This window comes from Lissotriton vulgaris, chromosome 4_1 (genome assembly GCF_964263255.1).
Source record: "Lissotriton vulgaris chromosome 4_1, aLisVul1.2, whole genome shotgun sequence".
NCBI lineage: Eukaryota > Metazoa > Chordata > Amphibia > Caudata > Salamandridae > Lissotriton > Lissotriton vulgaris.
This window is the reverse complement of record NC_141691.1, coordinates 33,560,294-33,582,206: the sequence shown is the minus strand read 5'-3', so window position 1 is coordinate 33,582,206 and position 21,913 is coordinate 33,560,294. Positions and strand designations below refer to the sequence as shown.

General features: G+C 42.8%; 1 protein-coding gene across 1 annotated transcript in view; it reads left to right on the top strand.

Annotated features, from left to right (window-relative positions):
- Window positions 1-21,913, top strand: part of LOC147718286 (indolethylamine N-methyltransferase-like) — a 101,713-nt gene that overhangs the window by 11,047 nt on the left and 68,753 nt on the right. Inside the window, exon 2 of the mRNA XM_086966679.1 lies at window positions 6,003-6,210. Within this exon, the coding sequence (XP_086822805.1) occupies window positions 6,003-6,210 (208 nt within the window). The remainder of the gene's footprint in view (window positions 1-6,002; window positions 6,211-21,913) is intronic.

Here is a 21,913-nt window from a genome sequence, read left to right as displayed (position 1 = left end):
TACCTGTCTTAGCAATCAACGTAACAAGATCAGTAGTACTACCGCCCCTTGCTGGTAAAAAGGAGAACCGAGTTGTATCAATCAACCTGGTAAAACCACAATCATGTGGCCTATAATCAATAGCAGGCCCAGTGGACTCCCAAGAAGTAACAGGCTACCCAGATTTGCTAGTATCCAAGAGGTTCAAACTGAAAGAATAATCACCTTTGATAAACCTGCAGTTAATAAAAAAGGACTATGCAGAAATGCCATGGAACTTGTGCCTCTTGAAACCCAAATTGAAACAGTTCGTCATGAAACACCAGTCTACAATGATGTGGCATCAGACTATGCTAATGAAAGCCAAATGGGAAAAACAATTCCAACAATGGACAGAACTGCATCTGGCTACTTCATCAATTTCGATAACTTCTCTGAAGATCAAAGCGACCCTGAAGTGACGCCAGAAACAAAGACTTTTAAAGAAAAAGCAACAGAACTCTTTCATCAACTCAAAGAAACCTATCTTATTTCTCCATGGTTAGAATTTTGGATTGGGCTAGGTGTATTTTTCCTCCTGCTTTGGCTCATCATGGTACTTTGTTTGGGAAAATTCATTGAGGGAAAATACAGTTCAATGGACACAGCAAGTCAGAACATCAACTTAGTTCTGAAGCCTCACAAATCATCTCACATCGAGAAAAGAGAACTATCATCAGTAAATGTCACAGCCATTCCAATACCCGGCGGGGTAGTTTGGGACAAGACAGACTACAAAATATATGGCCCGGTCGAGCTCTTGAAATATCCTCATCAGTTTAAGGTTTCATTAAGTGACTTTGTAAAACTAAGTACATTCTCTGATGATTGGGACTTTAAAAGTATAAATGATAAGATGTCGGATTTAGTTTTATCAGCAAAATTTACAGAACATGATTATTTGCAAGGTTCATCTAATTATGAACAGATGTACCGTTTTACTCATTATGCAGACCACTATTTACATAAATCTGCTCAACCTAGAAATGTTTTTAAATATAACCAATGGGAACATTGTGCTACTCCAACTAAAAGCAGTTCAAAAACATTCTATTGTTATTGTTATTGTTATTGTTAGTGAGGTTTTATATCGCGCCTAATCACCTGCAGGTCTCTAAGCACCTGGAAAGATGGTAACAGACAATACCTTAGCAAGATGGAAGCTGAGGTCATAGCTAGATTATACTGTGCTCATGCTTTTGCTGAACAGAAATGTTTTTAGGCTCTTCCTGAATCGTAATAGATTCCCTTCCCGGCGCAGCACCTCCGGCAGCCTGTTCCATACCTGAGGAACTAACACTGAAAAGGCTCTCCCTCCCTTAGTCACTAACCTGTAGCGAGGACAGACCAGTAATTGGGAGTCTGAAGATCGAAGTGTTCTCATAGAGCAATAAATCTGGAGACGATCTTTGATGTAGGCTGGGGCCTTGCCATAGATTGCCCTATGGGCCGTGCATAAGTTCTTAAATTCCACTCTTTCTTTAATGGGGAGCCAGTGCAAGCTTTGTAGTAGGGGAGTGGCTTTAGATCTCCTCGGTAGCCTGAAGATCAACCGGGCAGCGTCATTCATTATGACCTGAAGTCTACTGGTCAGAGTTTTAGGTAAGCCAAGGTAAAGGGCATTACCGTAATCAATTCTGGAGATGATGGTGGCCGCTACTATTGATCGCATCATGGATTGTGAGAGGACAGGAATTAACTTCCGCAGTTGCCGAATGATGTTTGTGCAACTTCCCACAACCGCAGAGATCTGAGGGGCCATTGACAGATCATCATCCAGCTTGATCCCCAAGCTCTTTACAAATGGGCTTTGTTTTGGAGCAGGGCCTAACTCTGTGGGCCAATAAAGATCACACCAAGGTGAGGTAGTGGATGGAATCAGTAGTATCTCAGTCTTGTCAGGGTTAATTTTTAGCAGGTTATTCTATGAGAAATTCCAATACTTCTCAGGGTTTAACACAAGTAATGCAGAAACATTTTATTATAAACTGTTGGATAAAACAGGGACAAAAACCATGCTGACAAATACTAAATTGATATATTCAGAAGCATTTTATGAAACTTTGGAATATATATATATATATATTACCTACTGGCGGTCGCCAGTAGGTAGTTATAGTTAGGATCTACTTTCTATAGGAAATCCGCAACATTCTATTGGGAATAACTTTGGCACCGGGGGACGTATCTTTGTGAATTTCTCCAAGAAAATGGCCCGCTCCGCTCCGCTCCTTCCCTGAAAGTTTGGGGGGGATTCGTCAAGTGGGGGCCGAAATAAAAGGGGGATCACAACCCTAAATCAAGGTTTCACAGGCATTGGCTCAATGATAACTATTTTTTCTAGAAGAAAAACAATCCTGCAAATCTTGGGATGCTGCACCTCCCTTGAGCTGATAACTCAATCTGCCATTGCAACAACATTCTCTATCAGTATAGCCTCTCATTGTCCTCACCCCATTGCATTCACGACTTTCAAGAAAAGATCTTTATCCCTTATTCCTCATCCTTTACTTCACTTGCATAAAATACTCATCCCTCTTCTGTGGGATAGTGATCAACTGCCTGAAGAAGGACCTAGTCACTCATTTCCTTAAAATTAAAACAAAAGAACAGATCCTGACTTCAAACTTAACAACGTTTACCCGATTTGCAAGTTAAGTTGGAAGACAGATAGGCAACCACATAAATGGAATCATCCTCCTCCATGACCATCAGTCCGGACTTAGATCTAGTCGAAGCACAGAGACAGTGATGCTACATGTAGTGGATAATGCTCCCTGCATCAAATACCTATCCTCAGCATTTGATTCAGTGAACCATTTTATGATTGTTGAAAACTTTAATCTACTCACCCACACTAACACATTATCTAAGGTGTCCAGCATCGAATCAGACTCTTCAAAGAGATCAAGCCTCAAATTTTCAAACCAATAACACACACTCCTTTCCTTGCTAAATAAGACCCTGGCAGAACACTTTCAACTGGTATTCCCAGAACGCACCAAGCACCTTTGATGCCAGCCTCACTTTGCAGCTCACCTAGTCACTGGGGCTAAAAGGTTCAATTTTGATTAAGGCCTAGAGCCTTTATAATTCACAGGGCCACATGAATACTCAGCACACTCTTGAACAGACCTTCTACCACTGATACTCCAACATTAAGAAAAGCACAACCCTAAAGCAAACTATCTTGAGGAGTGCTTACAAAACATGCATCTCTGTTGCATCTTCTATAAGGACCAATCCATCTTGTGAGCCATTTAGAACACTTACAATTCTTCTCATAACATCATCTTCCTTTATAATAGATAATTGAAACTAATTAGACACTGGCAGGCTGGAATGGTTCAACTAAATTCACTTCAGAGAACTAACATTTTTCTTGCCTCTAATTTTCTTCTATAGAATGTTAATGACTTTGTTTTCCTTCTTGACATCACTAATTCTATTGTATCTGACACCAATGCAATTCACATTGATATGATTTGTATCGCTATGCTCCTCATGTTGTCTACACTGTTGCTACTGCATATGTAATTCCTATTTAAGTGCATTGATGACCTGTGGAATTTGTTTCACGCTATATAATACTGCACAGGTACAATTAATATCATAAAAGTAATAGATAAGCACACAAATTGGGACCTACTATAACAATTCTTCATGGCACCTGCTAAATAAAAGTCAAATACATATCTAGTTTAAACAGAGCCCTAATGTTCTGCCCTATTAGATACAGGGTTACTCAGTCTAACCTCTGTCACTGTCACTGTCAGTGGATGGCAGTCGGTTGCACAAAAAGAATGCCTACACTACAGCAGAAGAACATGACAGGAGATGAAAGTATTTATGTGAACCGGGAAAATAACCAATCAATATCATTTGCTCCTGGTCAATTCACAAGCAGATGTTTTCAAACAGGTCTGGCACTGAGTACAAGCCACGAGTCAGGCAGTTATTGTTGGGATTGAGCTTGTTGTGCAGCCAGGCAAACCTTCTGGTGGAAAGCTGCACAATATCTGAGAAGGAATTCATAGACAGCTGGTGAATGGGGACAGCCTGGGGAGAGCTGCCTGTTATCTCCATTGAGCGGGAGTCAGTACTGAGGAACAAGGATGTGCTGATCACAGGATATAGCCACAGAGAAAGTAAGGAGCATATTTGCCGATATGTTATGCAGAGCAGCATGTATCAATCAATCAATCCCTTTGTAGGTATCAACCCAGGCAGTAACAAACAAACCTTGCCCACGTAATAGTAATAGGACACCACAACCCACTTCCGTAGTAAAGACAGTTTATTTTAATTAAGCAAAATTCATAATAAACTACAATTACAATTATTCTTTTTTTTTTAAATGAAGAGCATGTACAGACATGCAAACATATGGACAGTAAAATCAAATACAATGGAGTCAATAATACACAACAATCACAATTTCATAAAAACATACTATCAGTTCCTGAGTAAATTAAAAAATATGTTGTCGACGCGCGTTTCAGCGACTAGCGCCTTCTTCAAGACAAACAAACTCTCAGGTGCTTGCAACCTAGTACATGCACACAATCTGTATTGTTGGCAAGACTTCTCACAGAAGGCAAATGCTACGGTGTTTGCGGTTGGTGCGTATCGATAGTTCAACATCAATGGTTTATAAATGCAAGCGGAATGTTCTTCGTAGATTTTTAAAGAACCTCTTAAAGGAAAAATATTCACGTATTAAGCTTGGCTTGTGAGGAATGTAACTCTCTTGAGGTTTTAAAAGGAACAAAGGAATTACATGAATATAAAACAATTATACTTTGCCTCCACTATCCGAACTGGCAATGATACGATAGCTCTAGTTTGCATTGTCCGTTACTCCAGGTATATGTATTTCTTTCAAAAGACCAATCAATCAATCAGAAAAATTTGTAAAGCGCACTACTCACCCGCTAGTGCTGCAGTACTTAACACCAATAGGGCAGTGCACTGTATTTAACATTATATAACACATTGTAAACTTTTTCTAGTACTGGTGGACAATGTGCTGCCTAGCGCTAACACAGACCATTGGTGCCTGCATTGTTAGCACCTTCCTGCACAAAAACAAACTCCTGAGGTATTTTCCTCAGAATGCGGCACACATTTAGAAATGGAAAAACCAAGGAATATTGAAGATAGTTTCCTTGTTGTGCCACCCCAGGGGATTTGTAGCAGTTTTCACCCTTTCCCAGGTCCACCACTTACGGTAAATATGGCCACAATCCATGGGTGTTGTATGGGAACACCCACATACCACCTACGGAGTGCTTCCCTAGGTCAGAGTAACACAATACTGCAATGTGTGCTGCTTTATGTTACTCCAGCTTTATGATGCCACTCAGAGTCATGCAAGGTTGGATTGCGTGCTTTGAGAAATTGCACTTAATGATTATGTCAGCCATGCACCATTTGTTTGGTCCAAAAGTGACACTACCCTGTAACAAATATGGCCAAGTTACCTGACATTGGGGCAGGCACTGTGAGGGGTAGATGCAAGAATCATTTAGATGTTTGAATCCTAACCACTTGAACTGGAACTCGTGTAGCCCTAGGTGTAAATGTATCCAAGGCAAAAACAGACAGCAGAACATTTCATAGTCTACAAGAGGTGCAGGGTCTTTTGACAAAAGAACCAAAACACACTCACCCCCACTGAATAACACCTCTGAAATATAGGACAGAAAGAGATAACCTTCCAACTTACTTTACCAACCAGATACTGAAGCCGAGTCCCAAATTAGACACTGTAGTTACATCTGGGTTGGTAATGAGGGTCGAAGCAGAGCCTCAGAGGGGATTTGACAGATTCATGTGATGCAAGAACACCACAATATGTAACTTATAAATGAAAATGATGAGCATACTGAACATGTTTATTCATTCTAGTTTGCTGATGAGAAAGCAACATGTACATGTTATAGATTCATATTTCACTCCAGTGTGAATGTGTTTGTAAACAGGTGATGTTAAAGGAGACTCCATCATTGGACTTTGCCTTGGGCCCTTCGCCTATTACACTCTCCCACTTTGTGACCATTTCAACGAGATCACCTTTGCCTGCGCTGATGACAGATCCATCCAAGAGATGCAGAAATGGGTGAAGAATGAACCTGATAGCATGGATTATAGTCACGCTATGAAGATGATTTGTGAGCTTCAGGCCACAGGGTAAGTATGTTGCTGTGTATTAACACAGTTGTACTTAGTTTTCCTATCCAGCTTCTCTTTTCATAACTCCTATAAAGAATATGAGTTCTCATAGAGAGGAGCAAACACGATAAAAGGGGGGTTTATGAAATGAAGGTTTTGACACCCCGATTAGAAGTGTAATAGAAGGAGACATCTTCTGTGCTTTATTCTTGGGCGTTCATGATCACTTACTCAGGAACACAGAATCACAAATAAACAAAAAGCTTGCTAAGCTACCCTGGATTCTTTTTAGTCACATCACTTGTTTACCTCTTTTGTAGAAAATCTTTAATTCCATACTAATTGAATTTCAGATCATGATTTTAAAAGTGTTGATTTAGTTCCTCACTCTGACTTGTACCTGTTTATGCACTGGTACCTTCATGTCTTCAGACTGTTTAATGAACGTTAAACACCAGTGGGAAAGTGAGAGGATGTTTTACATTGTTGTCTTCCTCATTAATTTATAGTGAACATACAACAAATACTCCCCTTGTGGTAACAGGATCTTTAGTGGATTATCATCTCATGACTCTCTTCTCATTGGTTGGTGGAATGCTTCATCACTGGGTTAGACATCTAGCATTTGGAAGCATCCGAACATTCTCGTGTCTTACGACATGCCTGTCCATCAAATATGTTGAAACATCCAGTGATAAAAGAAATAGAAGCTCTGAGGTTTGGACTGTCAAGTTTGAAAAGCATGACATGTAAATCACACCAACACAAATATTTTAGCGCCACTCCATACACAATCTGAGCTTAGAGTGAAATATAAAACCTGGCAGTCTAAAATCACCCAACCCTATCTCTCCAATGACACGCCAATGTGTTGGGAGACTATAGCACATAAGCACATCTGGTAAAACTAAGTACTATTTTTCATTGATAAAACCACTGAGATCTCACCTTATGGTTTCTGTAAAAGTAAATATAGGTAAAAATATGGATTTGTGACTTTATGGCCCTTTTAAAGCTATCACACAGAAAAATTAGATCCAAATAGGAGCTGATAAAGGGATGAGAAAATTAGCCACAAGTCTTATAGGGCCAGTTGGTTTTAAAATCTAGATTTGGTATGAGTCATTTAGGACAATACCATATATATGAAGGGATCCAAGGGAACTATTTCTCTTTTCAAGGACATTTAAATTAGAGGATAATTAAACACCCCTTTAGTGAGTTTAAAGGGATGGGAGGCATAGGAATGGAAGCATTGTGTTGTATCATCCTCGTTTTTCATTAAAGAAGTTATTGGCTTTATAATTGCCCAAGGAATAAGGTCCTAGAGGGTAATTTTTGCAGGTGATGCAAAGCTCGATTGTCTTGAAGATGGTTCTGTACATTTTAATAAATTTGTGTTATTTAGTTATAAACACAATCCTTGCCAAAGTGACCTTACAAAAGCCACTAAATAAACCTGTACTTATTGGTCTGGTAGCTTGACACAAAAGCATCAATGCCTAAGGTATTTCTGTAGCACTCAAACAGTAATACGTGAAAAGATAAGACAAGAAAAACCCCAAATCAATTTAGAAAAATTGAGTAAATGAATCAGGGAATTTTAAAGCATGCTGCTCACCTGTCAGGGTCTCAAGGTGCTGGGGGGAGCAGCTCTGGTCAGGTCTTGAGGGGCTTTGTGAAGCTGTGCAGGGTGGGGGCGTGTCTGATGTTGATCAGCAGCTCATTTCAGGTCTTTTTCGTAATATAGGGGAATGTTCGGCAAGGTCATTGGAACAGAGATTTCTCATGGGTATATGGAAGGAATTCTATTGTTGAGATACTGGGGTTTGGTGTTGTAGAGACACTCAAAGGTGTGGGTGAGTATCTTGAAAGTTACTCTCTTCTCAAAGAAGAGCCAGTGGAGATTTCTCAGGTGTTGGGTGATGTGTTTGTGTTGAGGGATGCCGAGGACGAGTCTGGCTGCAGTGTTCTGTATGATCTGGAGTTTGTGGAACAGAGACCTGTTGATCCCGGTGTAGAGGGCATTTCTATAGTCCAGTATGCTGGTTATGAGTGTGTGAGTGACGGTCTTCCTTGTTTTCACAGGGTTCCATTTGAATGTCTACTGAAGGATTTGGAGGCTGTTAAAACAGGTGGAGGCAACGGCGTTGACCTGTTGGGTCATGGAGAGAGAGGAGATAAGTATGAAGCTGAGGATACAGGCATGGTCTGTGGGGGCTGGCAAGGGCAGTGGGCCACCAGGTGGTGTGCCGTGCAGCGGGGGAGGATCCTAGGACCTCTGTGTTCTCTGAGTTGAGCTTCAGTCAGCTGCTGCTCATTAAGGATGTAACATCCTTCATTTCTTTCTGGAAGTTGAGTCTGGTGCTGTTTGCATCCTTAGTAAGGGAGAGGATACGTTGGGTGTTGTCAGAGTAGGATACTATGCTGACTCTGTGATGTCTAAGATGGCAGCTAGGGGGGCCATGTAGATTTTGAAGAGCGTAGGGCTGAGCGACAATCCTCGGGGTACTCCACAGTTAATCCCTGTGGGTTTGGAGCGGAAGGGTGTAAGATCCATGTGTGCTGGCATCATGGAGTCTGTCTGCGAGTGTGTGGTTGGAGATGTTGTTGAAGGCTGTAGAGCGGCCGAGTAGGATTAGTACTGTGGTGTGTCCTTGGTCGAGGAGGAGGAGGATGTTATCTGTAGCAGCAAGTAGAGCAGTCTCAGTGCTGTGTTTGCAGTGGAATCAAAATTGGGAGGGGCTGAGGATAGAGTTATCTTTGATAAATTTCATTAGTTAGACGTTGGCAGTCTTTTGCTGACCTTTGCCATGAAGGGGAGGAGGCAGAAGGGTCAGTAGTTCTTGAGGTCCGTGTGATCTGCGGAGGGCTCCTTGAGTAGGGGCCTGACTTCTGTGCATTTCCAGTCTTTGGGGAAGGTGCCGGTTTCAAAGGTGGTGTTGATGGTGCGTCGTAGTTCTAGTGTGACGGTGGAGTAAAATATAACACCTAAAATGACAACATTCAAAGAGTGGTGAAAACATTGACAAAAAGACCACACCACCACTCATGGGTTTATGACTAACTTTAGGCATTGACCCAAGCTACTAGGGTCACAAGACCACATGAGCATACTTCAGTATTCTTACAACATTGAACTGCTGCATTTCGAAGGTTCCAGCATTCATACTCAGCTACGATTATTGCCCTCAAATCTAAGAGAGGACTATTGTTTACCTTGGATTCCCAATTAAATGGGAAAAGGGGCTGCAGGGAAATCATTGTTGTTGCAACGGTTAGCTCATAACTGGAGCTTCTCATGCCGCAATACATGTTCAGTCGTTGTGTGGCATGAAGAGCACTTCAGTGTTGAAAACACAGTGATTGCTGCTGATGCAAGAAGAACACTTATGGTTGTGATTTTCACCTGTGCTTGAGTTTTTGGCATGGGATAGTTCGCAATGATGCTAGTCAAGGGTACAGAAGATGTAAGCAAGGCTCAGGCAGGTCCAGCTAGTTCTGGCCAATTGGACAGTTGCAGGCAGGCCTCTGGAAGCATATTGTATACCCGTAGATCACACAGGAAGTCAGTCAATTTACACTTGGATTCACTTCTTGGGATGCTGGGTTCAGAGCAAGCAGGTCCAGTCTTTCTTCTCCAGTGCTTCTTCTGACACTTTCTAAAGGCCGAGGAGGGTTCTAATGAGGGGTTCTTATAACCAGTGTCAGTCTTTGTGTAGGGGCAGTCCTTGCTTATTCCTAAACTAGATTTGGGCCAGTTTGTTTCCCTTTCACTTGGTCCTTTGAAGTATTTTCAGGGTAGGGACCAACTCCATCCCAACCATCATATTAGGAAAATCTACTTCATTTATACCAGGTACCTTTCCCCCATGTATGTACACATACATGTATTGTATTGCTATGTTCGCCCTAAGTTGGCAGGGTATGCTCAGACGTGAGTCCCTTGCTCACTTTGCCACTTGATTCAAGATAGCTTGGCTGATGAGGATTATGAATCTGAAACCAGTCCCAGGATGCTTGTTTCCGGTCCTGGGAAGACATGGCTTGGCAGTTTGGGCTGGACTGTTCCCATGAGGCACAGGGTCAGACTGATTTGCATATGGCCATGTCTGAACTGGGGTGGCGGAGTGAGCTAAATATTTGTGATGGATTAAACCCAGATCAGTTGACTGGGGGTGAATGTTTGATTTGCTCAAATGCTCCGTTCATCATTCCCTTTTGTATTGCTTTGTTTGTCCTAAGTTGGCAGGGTATGCTCAGACGTGAGTCCCTTGCTCACTTTGCCACTGGATTCAAGATAGCCTGGCTGATGAGGATTATGAATTCGAAACCGGTCCCAGGATGCTTGTTTCTGGCCTAGGGAAGACATGGCTTGACAGTTCGGGCTGGACTGTTCCCATGAGGCACAGGGTCAGACTGATTTGCATATGGCCATGTCTGAACTGGGGTGGCGGAGTGAGCTAAAGAATTGTGATGGATTAAACCCTGATCAGTTGACTGGGGGTGAGTGTTTGATTTGCTCAAATGCTCCATCCATCATCCCCTTGTGTATCGCTTTGTTTGACCTGAGCTGGCAGGGTATGCTCAGACGAGAGTCCCTTGCTCACTTTGCCACTGGATTCAAGATAGCCTGGCTGATGAGGGTTATGAATCCGAAACCAGTGCCAGGATGCTTGTTTTTGGTCCAGGGAAGACATGGCTTGGCAGGTCGGGCTGTACTGTTCCCATGAGGCACAGGGTCAGACTGATTTGCATATGGCCATGTCTGAACTGGGGTGGCCGAGTGTGCTAAAGAATTGTGATGGATTAAACTCAGATCAGTTGACTGGGGGTGAGTGTTTAATTTGCTCAAACGCTTCGTCCATCATCCCCTTTTGTATTGCTTTGTTCGCCCTAAGTTGGCAGGGTATGCTCAGACGTGAGTCCTTTGCTTACTTTGCCACTGGATTCAAGATTGCCTGGCTGATGAGGATTATGAATCCGAAACCGGTCCCAGGATGCTTGTTTCTGGTCCAGGGAAGACATGGCTTGACAGTTCAGGCTGGACTGTTCCCATGAGGCACAGGGTCAGACTGATTTGCATATGGCCATGTCTGAACTGGGGTGGAGAAGTGAGCTAAAGAATTGTGATGGATTAAACCCAGATCAGTTGACTGGGGGTGAGTGTTTGATTTGCTCAAATGCTCATCCATCATCCCCTTGTGTATCGCTTTGTTCGAACTAAGCTGGCAGGATATGCTCAGACGAGATTCCCTTGTTTACTTTACCACTGGATTCAAGATAGCCTGGCTGATGAGGAATATGAATCCGAAACCAGTGCCAGGATGCTTGTTTCTGGTCCAGGGAAGACATGGCTTGACAGTTCGGGCTGGACTATTCCCATGAGGCACAGGGTCAGACTGATTTGCATATGGCCATGTCTGAACTGGGGTGGCAGAGTGAGCTAAATAATTGTGATAGATTAAACCCACATCAGTTGACTGGGGGTGAGTGTTTGATTTGCTCAAACGCTCCGTCCATCATCCCCTTGTGTATCGCTTTGTTCGCCCTAAGTTGGCCGGGTATGCTCAGACATGAGTCCTTTGCTCACTTTGCCCATGGATTCAAGATAGCCTGGCTGATGAGGATTATGTATCCAAAACCGGTCCCAGGATGCTTGTTTCCGGTCCAGGGAAGACATGGCTTGGCAGTTCAGGCTGGACTGTTCTCATGAGGCACAGGGTAAGACTGATTTGAATATGGCCATGTCTGAACTGGAGTGGCGGAGTGAGCTAAAGAATTGTGATGGATTAAACCCAGATCAATTGACTGGGTGTGAGTGTTTGATTAGCTCAAATGCTCCGTTCATCTTCCCCTTTTGTATTGCTTTGTTCGCCCTAAGTTGGCAGGGTATGCTCAGACGAGAGTCCCTTGCTCACTTTACCACTGGACTCAACATAGCCTGGCTGATGAGGATTATGAATCCAAAACGGGTCCCAGGATGCTTGTTTCTGGTCCAGGGAAGACATGGCTTGGCAGTTCGGACTGGACTATTCCCATGAGGCACATGGTCGGACTGATTTGCATATGGCCATGTCTGAACTGGGGTGGCAGAGTGAGCTAAAGTATTGTGATGGATTAAACCCAGATCATTTGACTGGGGGTGAGTATTTGATTTGGTCAAATGCCCCGTCCATCATCCTCTTTTGTATCTTTTTGTACACATACAAGCCACACAATAGGTAAGCAATTGACAGTCATATGTTTCTGGACACTGACTGGAAGAAATTGCTTTAGACAAACAAATGTGAACTTTCCCCAAAAAATGCCTTTTTCAGAACAGTAACTGAAAAATCACCCTTACCATTTGAGTAGATTTTAAATGCAATTAAATGAGTAGAAGAAACATTTCTCTCTGTACTCAAACTACAGTTATCACTTAATGCACCATTTCTCATCAATAATTGGACTGTAAATGTTGCAGTGATATTATCAATGATGTCATTGAAGATGTCATGAGTGATGCAACATATGGGGTGATTTGCAGTGCATGGCGAGGGCATGAGTCATTGTTACATTAGGGCCCATGTTATAGTTACTTGACATAACCATATTTATGACTGGTGAATTTCAGTGGTTCCTAGAGTGTCAAATACAATATGTTGTAACTGAAAGTTTATCCTAAGTATAAAATTACTTTAACCTTCATTTTTTTCAGTGACTTTTCTTTTTTTTTAAAGTGAAGTATGATTTAAATACCGGCTGTAAATCCAATCCAAAGTTCTCCATGATAGTGGGTTGGCTGCACGGCCTGTCACCCTATTTGAAGGGGGTTGGCCACAAGGCCCTAAAGGCTGTCAAACCCACTTTCTAGTGCAAACAGGAGTGGTGATGTACGGAGCGTCTGAATCAATCAAACACTCACTCCCAGTCAATAGATACGTCCATCACCCCCCCCCCCTTTTGTACCAATTTCTAGTGCAGGGAGCGAAACCACTATGTCCTGGCAGTGGGACCAAGCTTGTAAGCCAAGCCTGGGAGATGGGGTCCCTAGGGCCATTAATGGGCTCAGGGAGGATGGCCCTTAAAGAATACATCAGGTCCCAGGGGATATGGTTTATTGCACTCCCCCTCAGCTCTGGTCAACTACTGGAATGGTATGTCAGCACACTTGTTGTTCCACATAAATATTTATTTGATGTATCCCTGGAGAGGTTCTTCTAACACAAAAAATGCCCTTTACGTACGTTGACACGATTTACTTTTCTCTGGAGGGGATGGTGAAATCTTTCCATGTGATGGGTTGCTTTTTCATCTGGTACATTCTCCTCCACATGGTATGGCTTCTGTTCACCACTGCTACCAGATACCATTTTATTTTTAAAAAGAAAGCCATAAACTGGCTGGTGCTGGAATGTTTTTAGAGATGAGGGGTGCGCGGTCCTGATCCCTTACTGGCCCTAAAATGAGTGAAAATTCTCTTCTTTGATTCTTGCCCCTGACTGGGGGAAACCCCTAACCTCCTAATATAAGCAAAGTTCAACAGAGGGCAAGATTAGTTTCACATATTCTGTCTGGAAAAGTTCCGATCATGCACTGTTTTTTTTGTAAGGTGTTTAAGATAGTCCTGTCACTCTATCCGTAAGAGTGAGTGAAGAAACAGCCAACATATGTTTCACCTCTTCACACGGCCAACCGGCCCTGGGCCTCCTCAGGGCTGTACATACATTCATAATTTGCAAAGGAGGAGGGTTGTGTGTATTCCCATGAAAGAAAAGAGGAATGTTAATAAGCTCGGTGAAGAAAGAGGATAGAAGAGGAAAGTGAATTTTGTTAGTTTGTGGAGTAACCTAGAAATGGGTAGGTGGGGAGTGAGGGGGAAAAAAGAAGAGAGAAAAGGCACACAACAACAGATGCGTAAAGTTGTTTAGATCAGTAAGGCACGTCATATGTACAACACAGACACATGGGAGAGGCAAAAAATCAACAAGTTTTGGGAATCACACAGGTAGGAATAGAGAAATGGGAGATTGAGGAGGCAACAAAAAATTGCCGGGGAATAGGATAGGAGAGAAAGGGACAAGAAGAGAGTAGAGACAGAAGGAGCGGCAGGAAGCATGTAGAGCGTATAATATATGAATAATAAATTTACACAGTAGTGGGCCTCTTAAATGTAAATGAAATATACATGTCAGTATGCGATTGCATTGTACAATCAATTTACATTAGTAGTTGATATAAGGTTCATGATGTAGAAGGAGGAATGGTGTGTGAAGAACCAGCGGTCATCACACGTAATAGGTTAAATTTACCATGGTAGCATATCCATTAGTTTGAAAAAAGATAATACATAAACAAAAGCAAACACCCACGAATTTGGTTGGTGAATATTTGGGAGACAAAATAAAACAGTGCAGTAGAGTAGTAGGGTATCATTGGGTTGAAAGGAGACCAGTTTCAGGTTTGTGAACTGGATGACGTCATATAGAGCGTAGATGACGCATTGTAAATAAGGAGGCAAATGAAACAGAATTCTTGCATCGGGTGTAGCAGTAGTATTTGAGAGGCATTTTTGAGTAAAACTTTAATGCAACATATAACATATAATAAGGTAAAATAGGTGCCACAAATAACAAATTAAAGTTGAATTATTAAAGGAAGATAAATGGTGTACACAAATAGAGCATTTAGCATGGAACGATACGTAGAGTAAAGAAATATTTGAAATAGGGAGTAGTATATTTACAATGGTGGTTTTCGATATGTCGGGTCCGACAGGAAACAGGGTTCACATCAAGAAGAGAAAGGAAGCATAATTTATTTATTCACTCCTCGAGGCGGATGCAGTTCTTGCTTGCAACCGGGCTCGCTCTCTGTGTATCGCTCTATGTGTATCGCGGAAACACTGCCCACGTTCCCACTTTGCCCCCACCTGGGTTTTACAGTGGATACAGTGAGATACAACAGATACAGTGATACATACAGCGAGCAGTATCCGCAATCAGTTATTGGTGGGGCAGTTAGTAGTGCCCAGGCCGCTCCGGCACTCAGCTCAGCTCCGTCATTCCGCTCTATGTCTCCGCCGGTCTCAGCTCAAACTCAGGTTCACGATACTCACAGCACTCACAGCGCTCATTGTGCTCACGGCGCTCATGGTGCTCACGGTGCTCATGGTACACAGTTCTGCTGCATCACTGTACCAAAGCCGCCACTTTCCTTGAAGCTGCCAAAGCTGCAGCCGCTCCTGCTTTTCCTTCCGCTCGTGTCTCACTGTTTGCTCGCTCACAAACCTATCATGTCCCTCCAGTGTTCCACCCAGAGGGACCCACTACCCAGCTGTAGGCAGCCATAGGTTGACCCTTAGAGAAAAGTGCAACTCAGTCATGGAAAGAAAGGCATCAATGGTGGCCAGTGATCTGAAAAAGCTGGGACCAACTGTATTAGGGCCTCACTCCCCCACTCAGACACCTCACCATCCTTTTACTGTACCAAAACGTAACACAGGTAGTGAGACCCCATGGTAGAGAACCTCTCATACCCTTAGGGTGAGGGATTGCATAGTGGACCATACGAAAGGGCACACCCATGCGAGTGCAGGTACTTCCTTACATGGCCACTTATTCAATAAAGGCTTAACTGGGAAAGGTTAGCCCAATCCCCGTTCATTTGAGGGGGTTATGTAGGAAGGTGGAATCTGACTACATGGTTGCCCCCACCTTTTTCCTGGTGTTCTGATGGTTTGTGAATTAGTTTGGCTAGGATCCTGCTATTCAGGCCCCAGCCTAGCTGCTTCCTCTCTAAATTGATTCCATATACTGTAGGTATACTCCAGTCTGGGTACTGGGGTACACTTGTGAGTCAATAGTATATGGTACACTAGGTACTAAGGGCATAGGTACCACAGAGGCCTACTAGGGGCTGCAGTATATATTATGCCACCTCTGGGAAGCCTTCCAAAATGGCACCACAGGACTGCTACTGCAGCCTGGGTAAGGTGGTGCATGCACTCCTACTAAGATATAGGTCACCCCTAAGGCAGGCCGCATCAATCCTGAGCAGAGCCCCTCTGCAGCCTCTCTATTCTCTGGGGCTGTTCTGTGATGCAGCCAGACAATATACCCTTAAGTCCCTTATAACCTTGCGGTAAATGCTAACTTCGGAATGGCTGCATGGAAACAAGTTGTGTTTGGTGTCAAACACGTTGTAATCCTATCCCCCCCAGTCCTGTCGGTGGGGGTAGAATTCCACCCTTCTAGAGGGAGAGACATGTACACACTGGTCTGCCTGGTAATAGTTTAAACGAGCCCTGGCATCACAAAATGGATGCTGCAGCCACAGACACACGTCTGACCTCCTGCTGCTGGACAAAACTCCGGCAGGGGATGCCTGGACAATACAGACGAAGAACAGAGAGTCAACAATATACAGTGCAGTACATATATTAAGTAATTTTCAGGAGAATGTTCATCTATGTTCACACAAAAGAGAGAGTAATGATCCTTCAAGTGATTCTTCAATTTTTATTTCAATCTTCAAACATAATCTTGACAAAGATGACAGCCAACGCGTTTCGCCCAGATCGGGGTTCCTCAGGGCTGTAAATATAACCGTACAATAATCAAGATATAGAACAACTCATTTTTTTATAAAAAACATGTAATTGATTCAACATTGTGAGACTAATAACATTATCTATTACACTAGTGTACTAAAGTTATATGTATATATATATATATATATATATATATATATATATATATATATATATATATATATATATATATATATATATATATATATATATATTACCTACTGGCGATAGCCAGTAGGTATATATAGTTAGGATTTTTTCCTATGGGATTTCTGAAAATTCTATGTCGAATAACTTTGGCGTTTGTGGACGGAATTAGCTGAAATTTTCTGAGCAGTCCCTGAAAATTTGGGGGCGTTTCGTCAAGCGGGGGCCGAGAAAAAAGGGGGGTCCCAAAACATGTTTTTAACATTGAGTTTTCCATAGGGCGGTTGGACTCACTTTTAGCTCGAACGGCTGAATGGATTTCCACAAAACTTGGCAAAATTGTAGGGACTGGTAGCCCGATGTGCCTTTGCTATGTCTCAAGATATATGCTCCAGTGGTTTTTACAAAAATTAACTTTGAAAAATATATATTGGGCTACATTGGGCTATATATATGTTGGAGCCCAAATGTAGCCCAATGTAGCCCAATGTAGCCCAATGTAGCCCAAAGATGGCCACCAGAGACAAAAACAACCAAATGTAGCCCAAATAACAGCCAGATGTAGCCCAACTATAGCCCAGTGACAGAATGTCCCAGAGTGTTCTAAAGAACAACTAGAGCGCTAACAGTCTTACTTATGACAAACGTATGGCACACCTGAAGTCATCTTGATTGGAATAAAGTGTTAACACGTAAAACATTTAATTTGCAAAGGAACAAAATGAGAGGTTTCATTTTGCCATAGAAATGTTATATATTACCTACTGGCGGTCGCCAGTAGGTATATATAGTTAGGATTTTTTTGAAAAGGGATTTCTGAAAATTCTATGTTGAATGACTTTGGCGTTGATGGATGGAATTGGCTGAAATTTTAAGGAAAATGGCACATTTTGTTTCTGAGCGTCCTCTGAAAGTTTGGGGGGGTTTCGTCAAGCAGGGGCCGAGAAAAAAGGGGGGTCCAAAAACGTGTTTTTAACATTGAGTTTTCCATAGGGCGGTTGGACTCACTTTTAGCTCGAACGGCTGAATGGATTTCCACAAAACTTGACAAAATTGTAGGGACTGGTAGCCCGATGTGCCTTTGCTATGTTCAAGATATATGCTGCAGTGGTTTTTACGAAAATTAACTTTGAAAAATATATATTGGGCTACATTGGGCTATATATATGTTGGAGCCCAAATGTAGCCCAATATAGCCCAATGTAGCCCAAAGATGGCCACCAGAGACAAAAACAACCAAATGTAGCCCAAATAACAGCCAGATGTAGCCCAACTATAGCCCAGTGACAGAATGTCCCAGAGTGTTCTAAAGAACAACTAGAGCGCTAACAGTCTTACTTATGACAAACGTATGGCACACCTGAAGTCATCTTGATTGGAATAAAGTGTTAACACATAAAACATTTAATTTGCAAAGGAACAAAATGAGAGGTTTCATTTTGCCATAGAAATGTTATATATTACCTACTGGCGGTCGCCAGTAGGTATATATTTAGGATTTTTTTGAAAAGGGATTTCTGAAAATTCTATGTTGAATGACTTTGGCGTTGATGGATGGAATTGGCTGAAATTTTAAGGAAAATGGCACATTTTGTTTCTGAGTGTCCTCTGAAAGTTTGGGGGGGTTTCGTCAAGCAGGGGCCGAGAAAAAAGGGGGGTCCAAAAACATGTTTTTAACATTGAGTTTTCCATAGGGCGGTTGGACTCACTTTTAGCTCGAACGGCTGAATGGATTTCCACAAAACTTGACAAAATTGTAGGGACTGGTAGCCCGATGTGCCTTTGCTATGTTTAAGATATATGCTGCAGTGGTTTTTACGAAAATTAACTTTGAAAAATATATATTGGGCTACATTGGGCTATATATATGTTAGAGCCCAAATGTAGCCCAATGTAGCCCAATGTAGCCCAATGTAGCTCAAAGATGGCCACCAGATTAAAAAAAAAACAAATGTAGCCCAAATATCAGCCAGATGTAGCCCAACTATAGCCCAGTGACAGAATGTCCCAGAGTGTTCTAAAGAACAACTAGAGCGCTAACAGTCTTACTTGTGACAAAAGTATGGCACACCTGAAGTCATCTTGATTGGAATAAAGTGTTAACACTTGAAACATTTAATTTGCAAAGGAACAAAATGAGGGGTTTCATTTTGCCATAGAAATATTATATATATCGCCAGTAGGTATATATAGTTAGGATTAATTCCCTATGGGATTTCTGAAAATTCTATGTCTAATAACTTTGGCGTTTGTGGACGGAATCGGCTGAAATTTTCAGGAAAATGGCACATTTTGTTTCCGAGCAGCCCCTGAAAATTTGGTGGGGTTTCGTCAAGGGGGGGCCGAGAAAAAAGGGGGGTCCCAAAACGCGTTTTTCCCATTCATTTTTCCATAGGGCCTTTGGCCTCACTTTTAGCTCGAACGGCTGAATGGATTTGCACGAAACTTGGCAAAATTGTAGGGACTGTTAGCCCGATGTGCCTTTGCTAGGTCTCAATATATGTGCTTCAGTGGATTTTGAGAAATTAACGTTTAAATCAAGATATATATCTGTAACAGCGCTCCGGGCAGCGATCCGGTCCGCTTACTTTTCGCTTATCGGAACTTTGCGCGCAGAAAGCTGATTGGCTCTCCGGTGTCTGTCAACATTCTAAACAGTCCGGAGCGGCCGCCATCTTGTCTCTCGGTAGGATCGAGAGAGAAGAAGAGGTGAAAAACGAAAGGGGAATTTAATGAAAGGGGGCAAGGTATCCCCCTCTTGACCCCCTAGGAATGTTGTTGGGGTTATTAAAGGGTCCCGTGGGGAAAATAAAAAAAAAATGATTTTTCACGGTAGAAGCGCTTCACGGGCCGCGAACTGGTAGCGAAACGGGAATTCGCCATTTTGTGCTTCGTTAATTAAATTACTAGGTATAAGTGGGTGCGGGAGACGTATCCTAATCCCCTATGTTTCCTGAGGGTGGCTGAGGAGGCTGATATATGTTGATACATCTCTTCCAGCGGCTGTGCGTGAGCTTTTTTTTTTTTTTGCTGCGTGACAGTCCGGAGCGGCCGCCATCTTGTCTCTCGGTAGGATCGAGAGAGAAGAAAAGGTGAAAAACTAAGGGGGAATTTAATGAAAGGGGGCAAGGTATCCCCCTCTTGACCCCCTAGGAATGTTGTTGGGGTTATTAAAGGGTCCCGTGGGGAAAATAAAAAAAAAATGATTTTTCACGGTAGAAGCGCTTCACGGGCCGCGAACTGGGCCGCAAACTGGTAGCGAAACGGGAATTCGCCATTTTGTGCTTCGTTAATTAAAGTACTAGGTATAAGGGGGTGCGGGAGACGTTTCCTAATCACCTATGTTTCCTGAGGGTGGCTGAGGAGGCTGATATATGTTGATACATCTCTTCCAGCGGCTGCGCCATCTTGCCTTTTTTCGAATGCCACAATTTTGTCGTGCACGGCAGCCATTTTAGATGCCAGGCTGGTCCCAGGCTATCACCTAACCCTGCGGATGTAGTTTATGGCCCCAGCTGTAGAGAATTCAGACATGCCAATCCTCCTGATTCAGGCGTGTGACTACTGTTTCAGTGCTAGTCTCCCGCCTCCCGATTTCTGCAAGCAAAAACCCGGGGGCATATTACGAACAACTAGCGATAATTTTTGTCTCTAACTTGTTTAGAGACAAAAATTATCGCCGCACATCGGCGATTTTTATCGCAGATAAACCTTGCTATTATCGCAGAAAAGTCAGCGATATTCATGTATTATCGACCTAATGCTCTTAGCCATGTTATCCACCTCCCATTGGATAACATGGCTAAGAACTGCTCAGGGCAGGTGTTAGATTTTGGAGATATTCGCGCTTAGCGCGAATATCTCCAAAAGTTGGTAATAGAAGGTAGCGATGTTAGGGACTGTTTCTAGTCGCTAACATCTTGGCACGCCACTTTGCATGTCATTAGTGATAAGTATCACTGACATGCAAAGCGGGGCCCAAGATGGTCGCAATCTCCTTTTAGCTGTCACTAACTGGTGTTAGCGACAGCTTGGTAATAGGGAGATAATTTTATCTCCGCTTTCAAGGCTTTTAAAGCCAAAAAAGCGGAGATAAACCCCCTTGATAATATGCCCCACGATTCCGTGTCCTAATCCCCTATGTTTCCTGAGGGTGGCTGAGGAGGCTGATATATGTTGATACATCTCTTCCAGCGGCTGCGCCATCTTGCCTTTTTTTGAATGCCACAATTTTGTCGTGCAGGGCAGCCATTTTAGATGCCAGGCTGGTCCCAGGCTATCACCTAACCCTGCGGATGTAGTTTATGGCCCCAGCTGTAGAGAATTCAGACATGCCAATCCTCCTGATTCAGGCGTGTGACTACTGTTTCAGTGCTAGTCTCCCGCCTCCCGATTTCTGCAAGCAAAAACCCGGGGGCATATTACGAACAACTAGCGATAATTTTTGTCTCTAACTTGTTTAGAGACAAAAATTATCGCCGCACATCGGCGATTTTTATCGCAGATAAACCTTGCTATTATCGCAGAAAAGTCAGCGATATTCATGTATTATCGACCTAATGCTCTTAGCCATGTTATCCACCTCCCATTGGATAACATGGCTAAGAACTGCTCAGGGCAGGTGTTAGATTTTGGAGATATTCGCGCTTAGCGCGAATATCTCCAAAAGTTGGTAATAGAAGGTAGCGATGTTAGGGACTGTTTCTAGTCGCTAACATCTTGGCACGCCACTTTGCATGTCATTAGTGATAAGTATCACTGACATGCAAAGCGGGGCCCAAGATGGTCGCAATCTCCTTTTAGCTGTCACTAACTGGTGTTAGCGACAGCTTGGTTATAGGGAGATAATTTTATCTCCGCTTTCAAGGCTTTTAAAGCCAAAAAAGCGGAGATAAACCCCCTTGATAATATGCCCCACGATTCCTTGGGGGTTTCAGCTGACAGGGCTTGGTATTGGGTTACATGGTAATTTTTCCAGGAAACGTCAGAGGGTCGATGCAG